The sequence below is a fragment of the Penicillium waksmanii genome (genome assembly GCF_028829765.1).
Source record: "Penicillium waksmanii strain IBT 27052 chromosome Unknown utg000001l:1.0-4852451.0:1.0-4856178.0, whole genome shotgun sequence".
Taxonomy (NCBI): Eukaryota; Fungi; Ascomycota; class Eurotiomycetes; order Eurotiales; family Aspergillaceae; genus Penicillium; species Penicillium waksmanii.
Genome location: NW_026643248.1, coordinates 4,097,327 through 4,119,060, shown reverse-complemented (window position 1 = coordinate 4,119,060; position 21,734 = coordinate 4,097,327). Strand labels below are relative to the sequence as shown.

Here is a 21,734-nt window from a genome sequence, read left to right as displayed (position 1 = left end):
AGAGATAGTATGCGGCTTGAATACTCTCTCTGTCAAGATATAATTCGGGAGCAAGTTGCATTTGGTATGCAGCAGTACCAACGAAGTGATAGTAGCAAAGATTGTACAATGTGCATGTTTGATACCCTACACGTGTTGACTGATTCAGACGCACTGATTAGGCTGAAGTGGCAATCCATCAAAAAACGACGCACAGTCCATCCACCAGTCGATCACCAAGCATGTCCAAATCACGAAGGCTAGCCAAAGAAAGTCGCACGTCTTCCGGGTGGCCGGCCTGTCGAGGAAACTGCTGGATGAAGATCTCGCGACCGCATTGCAAGAGGCGCTCGACGGCGACTTTACCGATGACGAGAGATCGCATATCAAAGCTGATATCACAATCTTGCTTCATGTTATAAAGATGATACACAGAGGATGGCGCTGGTGCAGTTTCGCGGTGGGGTGCTCCAGTTCCTTCATGAGTTGAGAGTAGATCCTCTTGGAGACTGGCAGGTCGAGATGGGAGACGATGACATCAACTTTGACTGCCACTTCTTTGGGTTTACCCAGCGCTACGCGCCGGACGGAAATGAGCCAGTGGTTGCAGAGCAAGGACCTGTGCTGTTACGTACATCAGGTCGCCCGAAGCTAACGTCGATTATACCAAGGAACAAACATGTCACATTCACATTATGTCAGCCGAATACTGCTGCTTTGTCAACTGTTTGAAGCCAAAGATTGTGTCGAGCTTCTCTATACATGATGGAATATCTGGCCTGCTTAACTTGATGCTACCGGCGAGGCTGTTGATCTGGGGTTGTCCCCGGCTAGGCTCTCCTGGTTGCCAGGGTCGCCGGCTGCGAATTCGGCTGAAATGACTAGGTATATATCAGGTGCTGATTCACCGTATGTGGCGATGCTACAGAAGCCAAGAAACTTAGATTATAGCAAAGTGCCGCGATAGGTTGACGCAAGACTGGGTTATGGCAGATATGTACTTTTTGGTTCACACACTTACAAGTACTTTTGTGACGAAGATAATCAGCACTTAGTCACGGGAAAGGTGTGAGATAATTGAACCAAGATGAGATTCGTGAGACTCACGGGCGTGGGAGGACAAAAACGGTCAGCCATACAATGATTGAGTTAATTGATGTGCTGTATTCTGGCCACTTGTCTTGCAGAATCGACCACGCATGAAACTCTGTCGAAAGGCACGAAGAGAAAGAAAAGAAAATGGCTGATCGAAGGCTAATAACTTGGGGATGTTCTCCCGATCGAAACAGGCGGGTGCGTGTCTGCTTCGCCTGCGTATTTGTCGGAGCCTTTTAAAAGACCCGGAAGAAAATGCCAGCCAATCGTACGTGTCACTCAGTTGTCTCAAAATCTCGAGCTAAGGCCGTTGGTTCGCCTCTAGAGGATATCCTCATTTAGTCCCGGCTCACTGGTAACTCGTGACATGCGGTCATCTTTGCATCACTTCCGATGGGTATGAGTGGTGATTTGTTGGGATGTAAATCATTCAGATATTTGTGCTGAAAAGGTTAAAGGCTCTATTATATGTATTTGATTTCGCATGTTAGGAGCAGTCAGTCTTTTAAATATCAATTCAACCACATATGAGCCAGGCCATGGACCCACCATCACCATCACCTTCAAAGGATTTCAGGTTTCCTTGCACTGCCGATAGTTCTGAAGACCAATCGGGCCATCGTCAAATTTCCGACTCCGGAAATACAAATACCCAAAGACTGGTGCACGATGGAAAGGGTAGCTATGCTTCACAAAGTCAGTGGATGATTTTCTCGAAGGATCTTGATACGCAAGAGATTAAGATGAATCTCCTCCAATACAGCTGGAGTCTTCTCAAGCAGATACAATTTGATGATTGGATTGGCCAGTCGTTAGAAAATTATTCTGCAGCTGTGGTCATCTTAGGAACTTATCATGAAAGGCTTGCCTTTTCCCTCTTTGACTTTTTATGCCATTTTCCCCTCGAAGCTGGCAAATACCGATCTATACTAGAGGTATGTGGTAATTATTGGTTCAGTGTCGGCGGTGTGGCTCATTCGATACAGGAATCTGGCTCTGGAGGCTTCTTGTACCAGGCTGTACTACATGCTCTGAAAAACCTTGGATCTAGCAGACCATATATGAACCTCGAACTGGATACACGATTCATGACCGAGCCCTTGCATGCGCTACTTTCTGAGCCAGACGCCAACATACTCAGCAGATTGAAAATCTTGAAAGCTCGCTATACACGCTACAAAATGGGCCTTGATCTGATAGAAGGACGGTATTTCGATATTGAAACAGGTTTTCTCGATTTACTGATGAACGATACCCCGAGATCGGTGGCCATAGAGCTGAGTCAAAATGCTTTGAAACTATTTCGGCATTTGAGCCTCGAGAGTATTCTTACTCATGATTCCAATTTGAGGCTACTTGGTATTCAGTGGAATCAGATGTGCCTCGATGCGAAGGAAATCGCCATCGCGGATGTTCAGCAGGACAAAATGGTGGCGGTAGCAAAGGTAATTTTTTCATTTCAATATTCCTTCTCTATCTTGCTGTGGCTAATTAATAGCAGGAACTTTTATATTTTAATAATCACTTTAGTCTATCTTCGATTCTAATTGGCATGAGAATGGCAGACGTCGAGATGGAGCCGGGTTTTGCCGAATTTGCCGATCCAACACAAAATTACCGTTCCTACAGAACGAGTCTACATGCTGAACCATCAATCCCTTTTCTGTACCCATTTTTGGTTGATTTCAGAAGAGGTAGGAAGCAGGCCCTCGCGAAAATATTCAGCTTCGTTTCATACAATCAATGTCACCAATGAGCCTCCTATACAGCCCTCGATCATACCATCGACGGGTAGGCATTGTACACGGGAATAGCCGAACTTGCATCTCCACGCGGCTGGATAATTCATCGACCACGAAACATTTTCCCATCTAGCAGCTCAGACAGGGAATTAATATATCAGTGTAAATATCAAACTTTATGGGGCGTGATAGCCAATCATTTCTTCCCCACGACCCGCCATGCGCCTGTTTTCATCCTCTATTCTTCACATAACTAGCTGTCAGAAAAATGACCATTGGCACTGTACTAACTCATCATGTACAATCTTACGACACCCTCTTCGTCTGACGCGGCTAAGTCGCCTGTTCCTCGTGGCACCACCTCGGATGTGCAACCACCGAGTCGTTGGTAGTCTCATGGATATTTCAACCCCCATGAAACCCAGTAGTTCAGAAGATCAGAATCAACACTCTCTTTATGATATCAATACATGATCCCTTTTGATTTCGCTGCTCTAATGGGCTGGTAAAGCCTATCGTATTCCCCCTGCTGTACAGACCATTTCTGTCACTAGCGAATCCCTATGCCATAATCAATTTGTCAACCACGCGAGGCATTTGAACCCAGTACCACCATGTTCCTTCATTATCCATTTCTTATATATCCACCCAATTTCAACCTAGTGAATACGCCGATATATATTTCAATTCGTAATTTCGCTGGGTTCAAACATCTACTCAATGAACTTTTGACTGACAGCGCTGTAAAAATACCGGAAACAGCCATAATATTGCTGTACGGTGTCACACGAGATCTTAATACTGATTCACGGACATGGAATAGCTATTTACAATGCTCTATTCATTTTCCACAGAGTTATGGAAAACAAATGAACAGTGAAGCCGGGGGACGAGCTGTTGATAGTCACTTTTGCCCTGTTTTTGGGGGAAGACTGTAACCGAGCGTTGGAAATGCAACGGGTTGTAGTTCATGTGGTACAGTCGATAACGATGATGATGATTTTGTTTAGACTGATCTCTCGCCAAAGCTGAAGCCCTGAATTGAGACACAAGTGTGATAATACTAGGAGTCGGCACAAATACACGTTGGCAACATTTCGAGATATTCGCATTCGCATTCGTTGTTGAATATCACGGCGGTCACAGCTTATGGCGGGATATTCCGTGGATCTTGCCGCCTCTCGGAATGCATACCCTTTCCTGGGAGCTGTGGTGCTCCGCCTACCCTGAAGAATTCAGAACAGCACCCACAAAGTTACTGTAAAACCCTCAGCCTCATAGGCCTCAGGTCTCATCTAGACACAGAGGAATCCAAAGTTTTGTGCTCAAGAGCTGCCATCTCCACGAAAGTGCTTTCGTGGAGAGGGCTTTCTCGGATATAATCCTGGTTTTTGGTTTGAAAAGGAGTCCTGGACCTGCTGTAGATAAGCAACAAACATATGAAAATCGACAAAGTCTTCCCAGCTTTTGTGGGCCCTTGAACGAATTTCGGGGAGCACCCGATCCCACAGATGTCGAAGACGATTGTGCGGTGCACTGATGGATACTGGAGCCCAGCGGAGAAACTCGAGCGCGAAAGTGCACACAGATTGGTTGACCCGTTGGTAAGTATTGGTGTACTTGAAGTTTCCTGAGCTTTCCGAAGGAACTTGGTCAACGAGGAAAATGCAGAATGCGAACCAGGTCACCTTCCTAAGATGAGCGGCATACTCGTCCCATTTTTCAAGCAATGGGCGCGAGAGATTGCTCCTGCCGATCTCGATTTGCGGGTCTCTTTACGGCGGTCTCCGTACTTGTCGAAGTAATCGTGCAATTTGGACATGAAAGTTTTGCATCCCCACCAGCTGCGTGCCGAAAAGAGCGGTAGGTTCCGAGGAGCCAGCACTTCTGGTGACATTCGACGTTTCAATTTGACTAGGCAGCTGTCTTGAGGGCAAAACCTCAATTTGCAGGGCAGGTGGCATTGGCGGTTCTGCTGGCGAGACTTTTGCGGGTTTCCGCTCAGCCTGGTCCGTATTCATCGGAATGAAAAAAATCAGCAGTCGACGCGGACCTCTTATTCCGTTTTGCGAGAAATTTCGCTCTGGACGGAGTGGAGTTTTCGACTTCCTGCAGATACAAAGCGAATGAATTACAATCCGAAAACTGCGCGTATGACTTTTGCGCACGGGCGCGAATACCAGGGAGGACCCCTCTCAGCAAGCAGGCCATAAATTCAATGCTGCTTACATCGGGAGCGACAGGCGCCCACTGAACTAGCCAAAGGGCAAAATGGGTGACAGGTTGGGCAACTTTCTGGGAAGCACTTGCAATTCCTTCGTAGGCTTGCCTGTGGTTTGCGTTTCGTGAGAGCTGCTGAGCCAGGAACGTACAGTATAACATCCATGACGTGTTTCCAGGCGTCATGTTGTGATTGTTCCAGTCATCCATTAGTGCGGGCGAGATGTATTTTACTCCGAGCTCTACTTTGTGAGCCTCGGCGTAGTGTTTAGGGTATCGGGCAAAGTGGTTTTTCAATATATTAAAGTAATGTACGCACTCAGCCCATCTTCTTCCACGGTAGTTTCCAAATTCAAGATCCGGCGGACTTGGCGGAGTAACTTGGATTCGACGTGCATGTGGAGATTGGGTGGGTATCCACAGCGCAGCCGGTTGGGTGTTTCTCCGAAGTAGGGAAGAAACTGCGTCTGTTTTGTTTTCAGAATTCTGCCCGATGTCGCAGGAAAGTGTCTTGTTTTCTTCATTGTTGTCGTAATAGGGCCTTCCGTAGAGAGGGTGTTGCAATGGGACAGACCCAGGGGCTGCGTCGTTGCTCCAAACCGCCGGAGCTGGTGACTCCCATTTCACTTCCCCGCTGGTCCTTCGCGTTTGGATAGCGGGTGAAAAAGGGCAATTATCACTGATATACCGATATATGTTATAGTTAATGCTGTGCCTCCTTATAGCCCATACATTGTTCCTTTCAGTATATGTCATCTCAGCTATCGATATCGTGGCGGGTCCTCGCGGGTTAGTAATTTTGTTTGTGGGCTAGCTTGAAGGCGCTTCTTCAAGTGTTCAACATTCTTCTATCGGCAGCTGAAGCGCTTCTACCGTTTCTGGCACGAGGTGGTTGGTGGGGGAAGTGTGGGGGAAGTGTGTCATTTGTATTCGTCGACATAGCTAAGCGGCGTGAAGTCGGCCCGTGGAGATTGCAAACCGTATTGAGGCTCGCACTGCTTCCGAGTTCGGCATCCAGTTCTGGTTATCGGAAGGTGATTTTCCGCCCAGGATGAAGGATATGTTGCCTCGATGGGTGTGGGTGCAGCATTTCCGTTCGGTATGTGGTCCACTTTCGACACTGAAAGAGGAAGTGCTCTACAGTTTCCCTTGCTTGTCCACATGCACACTGATCTGTCTGCGCTACGTTGATTCGGTGGATAAAGGGAGGAGTTTTATTGGGGTTGCCTCAAGCTAGGCCTCGCCAAAACCCGCCCACTGCCCAAACCCGCCCGCGAAAACCCAGCCCATGGTGTTGGAATATCCCGGTTGCTGAGATAATGAGGCTGGGGTCACGTGCATACGTGTATCTCTGTCTCTTGGTCTACTTGTATCTTAGAACACAACACACAATCAACTCCCCTCATTTACATGAACACTGAAGCATCACTTAATATAACAACAAGGCCAAAACCCGCGGTGGGCTGCCCGTGGGCGGGTAAAACCCAACCCAAACCCGCGTTTGGCGAGGTCTACCTCAAGCTGCCACACTGCCTCACGTGACATCTACACCGACATAATACAATACAGAGGGCTCTTTCTTCCTACAACTGCCTCGCAAGAGTCAGTTGCTTGCCTCTGGCGGTAGCTCGTCATCTCTCACGCAGTCAAGTCTCGATTTTGTCCCTCTCACCCCCCCCGTGTATATAGAAACCAGCATTGCAATATACAGACACATTGCCTCCCTACAAGGGAGCGTGGACGGGCATTCTCTGACGCTACAGTCTAATGCGTTTACGCATAAGACCGCAGCGACAGGTGACCCGTTACGGCCAAACTGTACACTTTTCTGTTCCCATCTTGACTGCGAGAGGTCACCAATAAATATGAGTATTTACCTCCTCACGTTCTTGGTGCCAACAGTAACTTCAGCAGATTGGAGCTGAGCTTTATGGGCCTGGAATGGCTCCAATCGCGAAGACCCTTGCACCAGGGGAAGTCAATCCGCCGTGCCTTCCTCCATGACCAATTGGATGAGTATACAGTGCTCCGCCTCACGACGAAACCCGTTAGCGCGTGGGATTTGGAGCCCGAGCAGGCCCAGGAAGGCTAGTTTCCCGCGCCGCGATGCAGCATCTCGGCCCACTATCCGAATACAAGCCAATCAGCGGTACCACTACGCTCTTGGGATTTTTGGATAGGAAATCAGTGTCCTGAAAAAAGTAACTCGGTATATAAACTTTCTTATATACAAACATATCCACAGGAGTGTGTGTTGACTGAAGATTGCGAGGATCCGCTAAGTGACCCTCCGGAGTCTGTCCATAGCTTGTTACGGTTCTCTGCGTCAGAACCTGTTTCGGAGACCCGGAGGGTAAACAGGGGGTAATTAGCAGAAGACAGTATGACGGCGTGGAGGGACTTGGGAACGTTGGTGGTATTTGGTGGTATTTGGTGGTATTTGGTGCGATTTTGAGACTCAATCAACCCCAATCTGCATGTCTTGACTAGTCGGAAAGAGGAGACAGGAGCTTCTTTAGCGAAATAATGGTATTTAGAAGAATTCAGCTTGTTCGATGCTTCATTCATGAGCAGAAGGACAGGAAGATGAGTTGGCCAATAAACAGGACGGTAGGCCTGTTCGGGAGCGTTGCGAAGACCAAAGCTGAATGGGGCAGAAAAAGACGTTACTTCGTATTACACTAGGTCTGATAAGGCTAGGCTATTATCAGCAGAGGGAATTCTGCCCGTCAAAAGCCACTGTTTGGGGTTTTTGCATTCGTGATACTTGTTAACCTCCGTAGTCGCATTCATTCTAAGGATTCCGATTCGTCGGCCCAAAACAGCCAAAAAAAAATTAAAACCGCAGGAAGAGTGCTATCGTGGAGTTATCACAACAAACGGGAGCAAGTTGCACATGTCGGCCAAAGAGCACGCTATGCGCATGGTAGACACACAGATTTGATATCGCGTTTGCGTTGGGAATAATGGGTGACTTCACGTTCGGGCCGCAAAAATGCACCATCGAGTCGCACTGCGGTATTAGCTTTGTCACAACAAAGTCACGCAACTTAGAACACATTTCTTGTCGCAAACGGTAGTTGATGGCGTACATGAGCCCGACATTGGTGGCTCCGTCATCACTGGTGGGCACACCTCTACATCTGGTTACGGGCTCCAGCTTGGGGGCACGTCAGCATCATAGCCATCCAAAAACAGGCGCAAATGGCCATGTCTATACCCATTCCGAATATATTAGACGGCCCAAATGTCTTTCCACATCCGCAGCGGCCCTACACCACCCCGACCGAAAGGCACTAGTATCAGTCCGATCACCAACATCGTGGTAGACCGTCAATTGACGATTGCCCTCTAGCGCAACCTTGAATTCCGTGAGCAAATTTCTTTAATCTAGAATTTCAATATCAGCGTAAACTGCTGAACTTGGGCAAGATCAGTCTTCAATATGTTCCTACATAGAAAAGGTGCCTGGTGGTGCTTAAAAGCATTGCGAGCTATCGGCATTCAGCAAATCCTGCAGTGCCTAAACTGAAGCTTCCGAGGCTCGACTCAAGATGTGTGATAATGCAGCCGCTGCATTTTTAGGATCAGTATTTGCACTATCAGTGGACAGCACCAACGCCACGGATATTGTGGGGCGGCTGGGAGGGCGAATGATAGTACTAACCTGATCACGGCTATTTTCGAAACTGAACAGAGCCGGGATCAACTCCGGAGAATTGAGAACAGGATTTCTACAATAATGGGATTCACTTGTGCAAGAAAAAAGAAAAAAGAAAAGGAAAATAATTTATTGTTTCCGTTTTCGGAAATATATGGACTACTGCTTGGTTACATACAAGCTGTATGACACTAAAACTGCGGCTCCGATTGTTCCTTAGAAAACGACACGAAATGCCATCAACTGAATGCTGCGACAGAATTCTTAGTCCGATTATGATGTAAAAGCCTCTCGTTTCCATGGTCGTTTTGGACGATACCACCGAAATTATGATGGTCGGGCTCAGCACATATTTCGACCTATACTTCACTTTATCGTGGAATTTGCCCCTGAGGCTTACTGTTACCACAACAGGAATCCCTCACCCCTCTTCCAGAAACCTAGTGAGGGGCCACTTCATAATACCTGTTTCGTGAAAGGATAGTACTAGCTTCTAAGCCTACGATACTTTCAACAGTGCTCTCCACAATAGCTTTTCAGTTAATTATAACAATCAATCCTCTAAAAGTTAGCACATATCGATAACTCCTGATTTTTAGGGATATTAGAAAAGCAGAACTTTTGTGGTATCGTTGTTACGAGTACATTGCATAACCATGTTCTATGAATCATTACAGCAACTACTTCAAGGAGAAAAAGAAGAATGCGACGACGCTGACAGATCGACATACAAACGCATAATTCATCTCGGCCTTCATAGGCACCAGAAGCTGAACAGGGTCCTCGTTGTCGAGATGGCTAAGTATGTGCCCTACTCCACCATAGCGCCCGGAATCAACCTGACTAACATCCCCCAGTCAACCCCGCCATGTGCTGCCCAAGCGAAACAGAGAAACAAAAACGAGGAGTTGTGCTTCTCATTTATTCGTCATCATCCAGGCTACGAATGGGAATCTGCTCACATGGTGTTGCCATGACTGTTACAGCGGTCCCTTCATCGCCATATGGTGGTGTAAGGTCTGTCACCATTGTCGCTGCAACAGATGCAAAGTATCTAAGTAGGGATTTTTTCATTGCTGCAGTCTATTTCTCTCTCTTCACTCATATTATGAAAAGGGGCACTCGCGAGAACGAATTTTACTCTTGTTTATCCAATCGTGTGACAGCAAGACCTACGCAGTGTCGGTGTAAGATCCATTAGGGGCAACGGAAGCCCAGGGTCATTGGAAGTGTCTAAATATCGCGTATGATGTGCTCAGAATATTGTCAATTCGGTTCTACCGAGAGTAGCGGCCTCATTACAGCCGAAGTCATATTTAGTCTTCTCTTGGTTGATTGACCTGTTAATTCCACTTATTTCTGCTAGGTGCTGTTTTGCTGCTTGTTTCCCAGTCTGTCACCGTAAATAATTCATATGGCCTGTAATACTTGGATATGAAAGGTTCGTAGCAATTGAAAGCTTTCTGTCGCCGCACCATTATCCATCCTTACTCTCTAATAACCTCAGCACCCCAGGGCTGAGAGAGGCTACAGCAGAACGTAGTCGCTCAACAAACCGCGGATCGAGCGATGGGACCGATCCGACCCCTCAAGGAATGACGAATGCTCACATACCAAACATGTCCCTATGCCTCTTGTACGCGGTAGATTTGACATTTCTGCTACGGGAGGCAATCGAAACCCTATACGGACCTGGGACCGTGCGGCGATCCTGGTCGGAGATGGAGGCGGCTATCTTTACTTTTTATAATAGTACTGACAATTGGCTCTCCCGCCTTCCAGCAGAGTTTCACTTTGGGGCATTAGACATAACCCAAACTTGCATCCGCCAACGCATCAGCTTAGGCTTCCGCTTCTCACCACTAAGGTAGTCATCACCCAGCCTTGCGTCCGCCACCTCGCCCGCCAAGCCTTGATACAACCAGCACCGTGTGCAAGACCATGGCATCCATATGCATGCAATCCGCATGCCAGATGCTAGATATGCTACCCGATGGGGCGGATATGAACTGGCTCTACGGGGTTTCGCCCTGGTGGTGTGTCGTACACTACATGATGCAGTCCACTACTGTCCTCCTGGTCGAGCTCTTTGCACGAGGTCAACGGGGATCCACCGAGGCCACCGGCCTCGCTAAGAAGGTCGAGAAGGCCATCCGCTGGTTGCGAGCGATGTCCATTAACGATTCATCCTGAAGACGAGCCTGGCTTGTCTGCATAGATATTCTCTCACTGCACGGGTCAAAATTACCATCTAAAGTTAACGTCAAGATCTAAGTTCTAGTGTTCACTTTCACTTATCTCCAGTCTAAAATGATATGGAAGCCAACTGACCATGTTGTCAAGTCATTGTAAGGAAGTTGGCTATATTCCCCAATGCTAGCTATGCTCAAGCAGCCACAGAATACCTCCTCGATTTCACCGCTGTGTGGCACTGACCCGCCGGCAAAAGCAGCATCGCAAAGCACCCGGCTGGTCGTGTGCTTCGGTTGTCACAATTTCCATTGATGAGTCAAAAGGTATAAGACTAGTTTTTGATCCCAGATGGAGAAGGCCTACTTGTTGACCTCGAACGTAGTTGCTGATGTTCTTTGAATGTGGGCGTGGCCCACGTGCCCCACGCGACGCGCTGCAACGCGTCATTGCACTGCCTTGCGGCCCGTGACAGGACGTCCGAATACTGCCAGGTGCTAACTTGAGTCGACATGCCCAATCGATACGGAAAAGTGGTTTCATTGCAATCACGAGGTAGCCAAGAAGTAGAAATCAAATATAGAGAAACGAAGAATGATTCTGAAAAATCAAGCAAGCTGTGATTTCGAGGACGAACTACATGAGCGAGGTCTTTCGTTCTGACGAAAGCCGCAAGCGAACTCCATCCTGCGCTCGATCGCGCACGTCCCTGTCATTCTCTACGGGCTCGCGTGAAACAGGGCAAGATCCTGAAGTTTCGGCTTCGCAGGTGAGTGGTGTATACAGCTCGCAGTGGCGACGCTCGGCTACGGCAATTGCGAGGCTGATGGGATTTGAGGCGCTTTCCGATGGGTCGACAGCTTCCGCAGTAACTGACGCGCTACAATCACCATCAATACGTCCTTACGGATCTGTCGTTAAAAATAACCCTGCGTTTCAAATTATCGATTGAATGACATAAATTTGCAGCTATTTAATTATATATCAGTGCAGCCAGGGCGCGACATCATCAGTGATATTTTATACGGTTGACACCGAGGGTTGTGTGTTCCCGTTTACCCAATACTACCGGACTTCCGTGTTGTCCTGAGTCAAATTTTACATGTGTAAGTATGATCAAATTCATACATCAGGCATCGAAATTCACCTGCAGCAAACTTGATCTGTGACATAATGCAATCTCGAGCCCCTTTAATGACTACTTCAAAAAGACAGTAGCAAGAACAACCTGCTAGTATCTCAAACTACTATGACTACCAATATGGATATCTCTCAGATCGTGAAAAGTCCACCACCGGAAGGCATTCAGGACGGAAATAAGTCAGGAAAGACACGGGGCTAAGGAGAGAATTGATTTGCCAAGCATCCAGGAATAAGTTATGTATCCACTTTCATTAGCTAATCATTTCATGACCGCGCCATGAGTCACTAAAAGTCTTGGCGATCATCCCCAATGGCTGGAAACTTTTCCCCAAATAGAGTTGTCTCTTACTTTCCTTGCTTGTTGTACTGAATCGAATATCTGGGACAGGGGCGGCAGCTCGACCCCCTGAACTTGGTTTCAGCAACATCCCGTAGCAGCTTCACTATCGGCGCTCTTCCCGTATGGCACAGTTACAACAAAATCAGTCCCGGGGCGGAGTCTTTGAAACGACGATGCGGTATGGAAGTTTTTGCTTCCCATAAGAAGAAGACGACTGGATCTAATATGGCCTAGGTATTCTTCAATACAGCCTTTGCGAAGTAGTGTCTTCGGGTTTGTCTGGTTAGTCTTATATCTTTGAACCTCGAAAGCTGAAACTCACCAAGGTATGACTCAAGCTCTGCCGAGGACCGAAAATCTCGTCAGCTTGTCACGGTGAAAAAATATTTGGACCCATTTTCAGCGGCAAGCAAGACTAGGCATATATTCCGAGAGATTAAATTATTGAGACATATGAAGCATGAAAATGTTCGTGGAGCAAGATTCTATACGTTCCCCTGAGGATTTCCGCTAAAAGAATAGGTTGCGGCTGTCGTCGATATATTTATCTCTCCTTCGCAAGATGTGTATGCCACTCCAGAAAATAAACTTGAAAGCCAAGTTCTGACAAATTCCAGCTACCTTGTTACGGAACTAATGGAAATCAATCTCCAAACACTTTTGAAGACAAAGCCCATGCAAGGAGAGTTTGTCCAGTACTTTTTGTACCAGATAATGGTTCGTCTGTCAACCACTGCTAATCATTCGTCGCTAATAAGATTCCAGCGTGGACTCAAATATATTCATTCGGCCGGAGTCGTTCATGGTGACCTGCAGCCAAGCAATATTATGGTGAGCCATAACTGTGACCTCAAAATCAAGGGATATGGACAGCCGCGAGTTTACGGTCCTTGGATCACTCGCCATGCCTCTGCCCACTATACGGCCCCCGAAGCTATGTTGGAAGGCCAAAGATATGGCAAGTCCATTGACATTTGGAGTGTAGGTTGTATATTTGCCGAGTTGTTGCAGGGAAAGGTTCTTTTCCCTGGCCAAAATGATATTCAACAATTTCATATGATCACAGAGCTGCTAGGCACACCGACTGAGACTGTCACGAAAAGAATGACTGGTGGAAATGTTTGTCTATGCTTTATATCTTGTTGGGGCCACGAGTTCCTGGAATATTCATTATGGTATAGCAGCATCCTCTAACAAATCTGCGTTATAGGTTATCGACTTCATCCAGACACTTCCGAGCAATGAAGGTCAACCATTGTCAGAAAAGCTTCCTGGAATTGGACCAAAAGGTACGTCTTGATCTATCCAGGGACACCCTCCGTTTCCTGTGAACCTAGTTGCTAATAATCTTAGCCGCTGGACTATTGGAGAATATGCTTGTTTTCGACCTACAAGAGAGAGTTACTGCATCCGAAGCTCTAGAATTTGCCTATCTAGCCCCTTATCATGACCCTACAGATGAACCGGAGGCTGAAGAGGCAGTCGATTGGACATTTGATAACGCCAACCACTCATTTGAATATTGGAAAGCCGAGTTGTATGCCTGGGAGTCTAAATTGATGTTGAACTGAAACGCTGATGATGAAACAGGCATTCCGAGATACTCGATTTTCATAAAGAAGAGGTCTTGAGAGAGGCCGTCCAACGATGGCTTCATGGCTGTGAAACAGGCCCCTCAGTCCTTAATCGTCAACAAGGTGCAACTGATTGACAAGGGCTGGAGAAATTGAATACCGCTGTCTTCATCGATAATATGGAACGAATGGCTTCGGGTCCTATAATACAAAGATTTGTCGTACCTTGCTGAGCCGGAGTGCCAAACCATGGGAAATTGTAGGTCTACCGTGTGTCCGTAATGTAGATTTGGCTGCTATCAATCAGGTAGTTCGGGAGCCTGAGACTGCGCGGGCTGTGCATACGTGATTCACAGCTATGTCAATTTCTAACGAACCAAACTTTGTAAAATCCAATTGACATGTTATCCTCATATGGGAGAATAGCCACAAGTATATATCTTTTATCTAACGGCCTGTGAGAGACACGACGATAAAGAGAGTTCTTGCAACTGCTATTCTGGTTCACCGGCGGGACTACCACGGTAGTACATTCATGCTGAAGAACTTTGACGGGTGTCGCGCATGCATTATGGGCTGCAAGGTATAGCAAAGTATTCTCTTCATATAATGTATTTAGAGCGCTTTGTCCACCGTCTAGTAATATCTCGGCGATGGAAAGTTTCATCTTTTCCCAGGATCGGCACAAAGCCGCGGAAAGATCGGCTGGAGTGCGGTATCCACAGACTCGGCTTCCACTGCAGCCAGAATTGGCGCCAGAACCACCGGAGAACCCGTCTCCGCGCTGTCGCAATCCGAGTCAGAAAAGTCAGTACTATAACTTGCATATGCCTATTTTCGAGTTTAAGGAGTTCATGTACATAAGATGTACTCTTTGTGATCAGGTAGACCTCAAGGCTGAATGAACATGGGAAATTTTGCGGTTGGGCTAGTACATAGCAAGTGGCGTATCTATGATTTGACGTTCGTGTGGTGGAGAGATAGAACATCCTTTGATGGCCACTGTTGTACCACCTCCTGCAGCGATAAAGTACAGACCCACTTTGATGAATGCTGAAACGTGTCGTCGGCGCTTCTCTGCAGTATCGCTGCGAGTGTTGAAATGATGCCCACGGTGAGGGAAGGTTTTTGATATACTCCATTGTCAAGAAAAGCCCGCAATACCTCCGAATCTTGCTTAAAAGCATTATCAGAATTCTCCAGATCATCCAGCTCTGACCTTTACGGGCTATCTTTGGTCGACTGTCTATTTTATCCAAATCACGACAGCCAGCAAAGCTTTCCGTGGACAGGTCCGGATCCTCTGTCTCCGTCTACCAAGGCGGAGGATGTTTTGTGTACTTTTCCGCCTTCTTGCTATCAGAGGAAGTCTACTGGGTGGAATTCCGTCCTTCAAGATTTGACTCGCTCAGCGAAGAGTTGATCGGTGAGCACCTCTTTTTCCTACAACTAATCGAGACAGCGATGGGGAATCTGTCTCGGGTGTGCGAGCAGATTCTCGACATTATCTCCCAAGTATGCTCTGCATCGCAGACTGCCCACTTTCGACTGTCCATGTGGCCCCGCTCGGAGCCCCTCTCCTACAATCAGCACTTCATGATGTCTCCGCGGTCCACTCTGCCTACATTGCCATGCCTCGATCCTGGGCTTTTCGTCAATAATCTCCGACGAGATTCTCCGTGAAATTCAGTCCTTGCGCGAGGAAATCAACGCTCCCGCTCCCACGAGTTCTCCGTCCTATGCAGCGATTGTCCGTAGTCCCCCGGTCAGCCATCCGAACAACGTACGGTTTCTCCCAACGGCCAACACATGACCAGCAACTTTCACCGACACGCTATACTGTACGATAGACACCTCGAAGATGACCGAAGACGACAACGAGAAAATATCCGCAGGCCTGATTAGGACCACAATCGAGACAAACGTCCGGACGATGGAAGACCGCACTCACTGGCGCTGTCGCGCGGTCACTGTGGATCCAAGAAACACTAACCGAATCAGAATCGCGTGCCGCGATGAAGGCAAACACCAGCTAGTCAAACAAGTGGCGGAAGCAAAGATCGAGGCGGGAGCCCGGGTGCTTCGGGACGAGCTTTACACGATCAAGGTCGACAGCGTCAAGAGGGCTGCAGTACTGGATGAAAACTACGACGTCCTAACAGGAGCCGCGGTTGCCCTTGGCGAGGAGAATGAAACCACAATCGCCAAAATAACGTGGCTCAGTAGTAAAGAAGCCGCAAAGCCCTATGGATCGATGGTCTTGTACCTAACCAAAGCGACTGACGCGCGGAGGCTCCTGGCTGAGGGATACTTCCACGTTGGAGGAGAATCTGGGACAACCAGTGTCTTTGAGTATCGACTGCGACCAACGCAATGCTACAACTATCAGGATATTGGTCATAAGGCATTTCAATGCAAGAAGATCCAGATGTGTGCAAAATGCGCCACAGAGGGCCACCACCACAGTTGCTGCGACCAACCGGTTCTAAAGTGCATCCTGTGTGGTGCGCCACATGAATCGTATAGCAAGAACTGCCGGAAGCTCTACCCGTCACGTCATGAATAAAACACTCCGAATAATGCAAATGAATGTACGGAAACAGGGAGCAGTGCATGAGAGTCTCATGAACGACGAAGATACTCAAAACGCAGTGGCACTGGCGATTCAGGAACCCCAGGCGAGGATGATTCAAGGCCGGCTCTTGACCACCCCGGTGGAGCATCACAAATGGACAAAGATGGTTCCCTCCACCTGGAGGGAAGGTAGATGGGCAATCCGAAGCATGCTTTGGGTCAATAGAGATATGGAAGCGGAGCAAGTCCGGATCGAGTCGCCGGATCTGACAGCGGCTGTCATCCGGCTTCCCGAACGGCTGATTTTTATGGCATCAGTTTGTAGAGGGAGGGGATGCCTCTGCATTGGACGACGCATGCGATCGCCTCAGAAAAGCAATCACAAAGGTACGGCGAGGCACGGGGACGGTGGTGGAAATCATTATCGTGGGAGACTTCAACCGCCATGATCAACTCTGGGGAGGAGACGATGTGTCCTTGGGCAGGCAAGGCGAGGCGGATCCATCATCGACCTCATGAATGAATTTGCACTCAGCAGCCTGCTTAAACGGGGCACCAAGACATGGCACGGCGGAGGACATTCTGGGGACTGCGAGTCTACGATCGACCTCGTTCTCACCTCGGAAAACTTGACAGACTCGATGGTCAAGTGTGCAGTACATGGAAGTGTGCAGTACATGGAACGGAGCACGGCTCGGACCACCGCACCATTGAGACCGTTTTCGATGCTCCTTGGCCGGCTCCTAAGCAGCCAGAGCGACTGCTACTGAAAAATGCACCATGGAAAGAGATAAATGCCAGAATAGCGAGAACTTTAGTCACCGCTCCGTCGGAAGGCTTGGTACAGCAAAAAGCCGATCGGCTCATGTCCGCGGTGTCGGAAGTGGTGCGTGCTTTGACGCCGAGGGCCAAACCGTCGCCACTCGCAAAGCGATGGTGGACGGCGGACCTGACACAAATCCGTCAGATATACACAAATTGGAGAAACCACGCCCGCTCGGAGCGACGGGCAGGACGGAAAGTGCCGCACCTGGAGAACATGGCCGCGAGTGCAGCGAAACAATACCACGATGCAATACGGAAACAAAAGAAGAAGCACTGGAATGAGTTTCTGGCCGATAACGATAATATATGGGAAGCCGCGAAATACCTAAAGTCGGGAGATGATGCGGCATTCGGGAAGGTCCTACAGCTCGTCAGGGCGGATGGAACCATGACCGCCGATCATAAAGAGCAAGCGGAGGAACTACTGACCAAATTCTTCCCGCCACTGCCCGACAGAATTGACGATGAAAGGACCAGGCCGCAGAGAGCGCCCGTGGAGATATCTGCCATCACTATGGAAGAGGTCGAACGGCAGCTGTTGGCGACAAAATCTTGGAAAGCACCTGGTGAAGATGGCCTACCAGCGATAGTGTGGAAGATGACGTGGCCCGTGGTCAAGCACGGGGTCCTGGAGCTATTCCAAGCGTCGCTGGAAGAATGCACATTGCCCAAGCAGTGGAGACATGCGAAGATCATACCGCTCAAATAACCGAACAAAGAGAACTATACCATTGCGAAGGCCTGGAGGCTGATTTCACTCCTCGCGACACTGGGCAAGGTGCTGGAATCAGTCATCGCAGAAAGAATCTCAGACGTAGTGGAAACCTACGGCCTGCTTCCGACCAGCCACTTTGGGGCGAGTAAGCAATGGCCAGCGGAGCAAGCACTCTTACTCTTGCAAGAGCAAATCTATGCGGCGTGGCGTGGCCGACGGGTCGTGAGCTTGATCAGCTTCGATGTCAAAAGAGCCTACAATGGGGTCTGTAAGGAAAGATTACTCCAAAGGATGAAAGCGCGAGGTATACCGGAGGTTCTGCTTCGGTGGGTCGAAGCGTTCTGCTCGGAGCGAACGGCGACCATCCAAATCAATGGGCAAGCATCTGAGGCCCAAAGCCTCCCACAGGCTGGACTGCCTCAGGGCTCACCCCTGTCCCCGATCCTCTTTCTCTTCTTCAATGCAGACCTCGTACAGCGGCAGATCGATGGCCAGGGAGGAGCGGTTGCTTTCGTGGATGATTTCACTGCGTGGGTAACCGGACCGACTGCGCAGAGCAACCGGCAAGGTATCGAAACAATCGTCAATGAGGCACTCGACTGGGAAATAAGGAGTGGAGCCACTTTTGAAGCAGAGAAAACCGCAGTTATACACTTCGCCCCCAAGGCCCACAAATCGGACTCGGGGCCCTTCATCATCAAAGGAGAAATCGTTGTACCAAAAGACCATGTCAAGATTCTTGGCGTCATAATGGATACGAGACTCAAATACGAGGAATATATCGCGAGGGCAGCGTCCAAGGGTCTCGAGGCAGCGATGGAGCTTCGACGACTTCGCGGTCTCTCTCCAGCAACAGCGCGGCAGCTGTTCACGTCGACGGTGGCCCCGGTGGTGGACTATCCTCTAATGCCTGGATGCATGCTTTCAAGAATAAGAACATCGGGCCGATCAACAGAGTGCAGAGGGTAGGAGCGCAAGCGATTGTCGGGACATTCCTCACAGTTGCGACCAGCGTAGCGGAAGCGGAGGCTCACATCGCCACGGTGCAACACCGGCTCTGGAGACGAGCTGCGAAGATGTGGACCGACATGCACACCCTACCGCTAACCAATCCCCTCCGCAGCAATACAGCTCAGATCAAGAAATTCAGAAGATACCACCGTTCGCCTTTCGGTTCAGCCGCCGGGCGTTAATGAATTGTGTGTGTGTGTGTAATATTCAGCTCCATCCTCGAATGTGTTCTGGGCAAGTTGGCGAGGGAGCCACTTCCACCCACTTCCTCACGATCCCCCGAATCCGTTGCTTCCAGTATTGTCACCAAAATCTTGAACGCCGAGGACCCCTATCTGCTTGACAAACAACTGAATGAGGAGGTCTCCACCAACGGCTGGTCTGATGCCATAGCAAGAGCTACTCTTGGCGGTCTAGAGAATGCAATCAAAGCCGGTGCGGAGATGGCGCAAGCTGCGGCTGATGCTGCGGCCCGAAGTAAAGATGCAGCTACTGACTTTGCAACGGACCATCCTGTTTATGCTACTCTCATTGCGTTGGGCATTCTGGCGCTGCTGATACCATGGGCTCTTGAAATAATTGGATTTGGAGATTTGGGTCCAATTGAGGGCTCATTTGCGGCAACTTGGCAAAGACGATTTGCTGGATATGTTCCCAAGAAAGCTTTGTTCGTTTCCAGAGGCTGGGAATGAAATGGCATTGGGTCGTTTGAATACAAAATGTCTAAAGACCATCTTAAGATGCCTCAGGTGTTCTGAGGGGGGGGTTTCCGTTCGATCAAGTGGTCATGTGAAAAATGGGCGAAATTTTATGATATGAATATTGTTTGGCATATTTAGAGAGAAATCACTGTTATTATAAGGTCGGAGATTAGAGATTGTTTGCTCGTAAATTTTAAAGCGTCGTCCTCTCTGGGCTTGCAGGATCCTGAAAATGCACCAAAGTGAGCAAATTTTCTTCCGCTCAGAGCCCTTCTCGTTTCTTGAACAACACTAGCTCCAATTTTCCCTGTTGCTGAACACTCAGAAAGTAAAAAGGTACTGTACGGTGGATGAGAAAGTCACTCTCAATAAATGGAGGGGCTGGTAGCGTCAAGTCCCGTTGTGTGAGATACATTGCAAGAGACCAGACTATTATAGAAGACGGTCTAGAGATGCCCGCCACTTATCCAACCAGAACTTGCAGACTTTGGATTATTTTCCGAGAAATCAAGTGATTAGAGGGTGAAGGTATAACTGATTTCGAAAACTACTGTGTATGGTAACAATACATCATCGTAATGTGGCTCTTACTATTTCTGGAGTGTACTGCTCCATTCACAATGATCAAATGAAGCGCTCAAATGAAGCGCTCAAATGGAGCGCTCAAATGAAGCGCTCAAAAGAAAGGCTCAAATGAAGCGCTCAAGTTGGGGTGTTCAAATAAAAGTGCTGAAATAGAAGTATCCAATATTTCGAGCTGCTGTAACAACAGATTTCAGAAACATTATGCGAGGCCATCTACGCGTCGAAGTATTATCTTCATTTAAGTCTGTTAGGTATTACAAATTTACAATCAGCTTTCAAGCTGTACAAGGGAGTGTGTTGGAACCAAGTAACGAATCCCCGACTTTTATTCCTGAGGTCGAGCAGTAAGAGGAGAGCAAACTCATTTCGAAAATGACCGTAGTCATCCTAAAGTCTCAAGGTCTCAATGGTTTACGGATATGTACTAGATTTTGTACGTAATCTTGGATGTGAGTCGGCAACGCGCTATCTCTCGTAACGTAATTTTCTCCCATCGAGCAGAACCTGCGTGTTGCATCACCCCCATTTGTTACCCCTTTGTGTTGGTTACGGTACTGTACTCAACTGAAATTAAATTTCGGTTATTTCGTTTAGATTCGCTGGAAACTTCACTTTTTATAGCATATACGAACTCTCCTTTCTTCCTTTGCTGTGTAATTTTGGAGCTGAGAGTAAGTATCTTGAGATTGCCATCAGGGATCGCGCATTATTTCGGGTAATGTAAATCTCGTTTCACACTAGAAATTTATGTTACCGAATAAAAACAAAACTCTTCCCTGAGTCGGATCTGATGTGGCGGTGCTGCTCTGGTAATCGTACTGTCAAAGGCCACCATCCGTCTTAAATTACCTGTAATGATATTTCAAGGCCTCAATGTGCCCAATTGAAATCAGTACGCATAGCTACCTGCCTTACTGTATGCATCCTTGGAGCCTCATCTTGTAACATATACTCTCATTTCTGATGGAGGACCTGAGCGAGAAATATCGACAAGCCCTTTCGATGGTAGAGTTTGAGTTTCTGCTTCGAATTGAAAGGAATAGAACACCAATGACCCAGAATCATTACTGTACTTGAATAGCAATTTGCAAAAATGGTCAGAGTCAAATGCCTGTAATTAGTTTTGAGTCGCTAATATTCATTTCAGTCGCCAGGAACGCATCTCATCTGAAGTAAAGGAGTTATCATTTTCCGTGAAATATGATGACAGCTCAAGAGGGGAATGTGTTCGAGTCTGATCTCACTCGAATTCACCACATGAGTAATTTGCAACAGACTGTGCAAGACATCCACGATACCTTGAAATCGTACTACTATTGATGAAAATTCCTATGAACCCGTTACGGCAACTCCCGGGAATATTCTAAGGAAACCGGAGC

At 48.0% G+C, this 21,734-nt stretch overlaps 6 protein-coding genes across 6 annotated transcripts; 5 read left to right on the top strand and 1 right to left on the bottom strand.

The window, feature by feature from the left end:
• Positions 1 to 178: 178 nt before the first annotated feature.
• N7481_001440 (uncharacterized protein) lies at positions 179 to 394 on the bottom strand (the record flags this gene model as incomplete). Its single annotated transcript, XM_057260659.1, has 1 exon — positions 179 to 394. One exon carries the CDS (start codon positions 392 to 394, stop codon positions 179 to 181), a length of 216 nt encoding a protein of 71 aa, XP_057128491.1.
• Positions 395 to 2,255: 1,861 nt separating this feature from the next.
• On the top strand, positions 2,256 to 2,721 carry N7481_001439 (uncharacterized protein; the record flags this gene model as incomplete). Its single annotated transcript, XM_057260658.1, has 2 exons — positions 2,256 to 2,519; positions 2,605 to 2,721. 2 exons carry the CDS (start codon positions 2,256 to 2,258, stop codon positions 2,719 to 2,721), a joined length of 381 nt encoding a protein of 126 aa, XP_057128490.1.
• Positions 2,722 to 10,638: 7,917 nt separating this feature from the next.
• On the top strand, positions 10,639 to 10,890 carry N7481_001438 (fungal specific transcription factor domain-containing protein; the record flags this gene model as incomplete). Its single annotated transcript, XM_057260657.1, has 1 exon — positions 10,639 to 10,890. One exon carries the CDS (start codon positions 10,639 to 10,641, stop codon positions 10,888 to 10,890), a length of 252 nt encoding a protein of 83 aa, XP_057128489.1.
• A 1,819-nt stretch (positions 10,891 to 12,709) lies between these two features.
• N7481_001437 (mitogen-activated protein kinase HOG1) lies at positions 12,710 to 13,941 on the top strand (the record flags this gene model as incomplete). Its single annotated transcript, XM_057260656.1, has 5 exons — positions 12,710 to 12,838; positions 12,893 to 12,936; positions 12,988 to 13,087; positions 13,136 to 13,489; positions 13,708 to 13,941. Coding segments are annotated over 5 exons (861 nt in total), but the record flags the coding sequence as incomplete, so codon positions are not given.
• A 1,864-nt stretch (positions 13,942 to 15,805) lies between these two features.
• Positions 15,806 to 16,227, top strand: N7481_001436 (uncharacterized protein; the record flags this gene model as incomplete). The annotated part of the gene is given in 2 exon segments (XM_057260655.1): positions 15,806 to 16,206; positions 16,221 to 16,227. The coding sequence occupies 2 exon segments, from the start codon at positions 15,806 to 15,808 to the stop codon at positions 16,225 to 16,227; spliced, it is 408 nt and encodes a 135-aa protein (XP_057128487.1).
• An 853-nt stretch (positions 16,228 to 17,080) lies between these two features.
• Positions 17,081 to 19,761, top strand: N7481_001435 (uncharacterized protein; the record flags this gene model as incomplete). The annotated part of the gene is made up of 4 exons (XM_057260654.1): positions 17,081 to 17,909; positions 18,063 to 18,937; positions 19,071 to 19,219; positions 19,281 to 19,761. 4 exons carry the CDS (start codon positions 17,081 to 17,083, stop codon positions 19,759 to 19,761), a joined length of 2,334 nt encoding a protein of 777 aa, XP_057128486.1.
• Between the last annotated feature and the right edge of the window lie 1,973 nt (positions 19,762 to 21,734).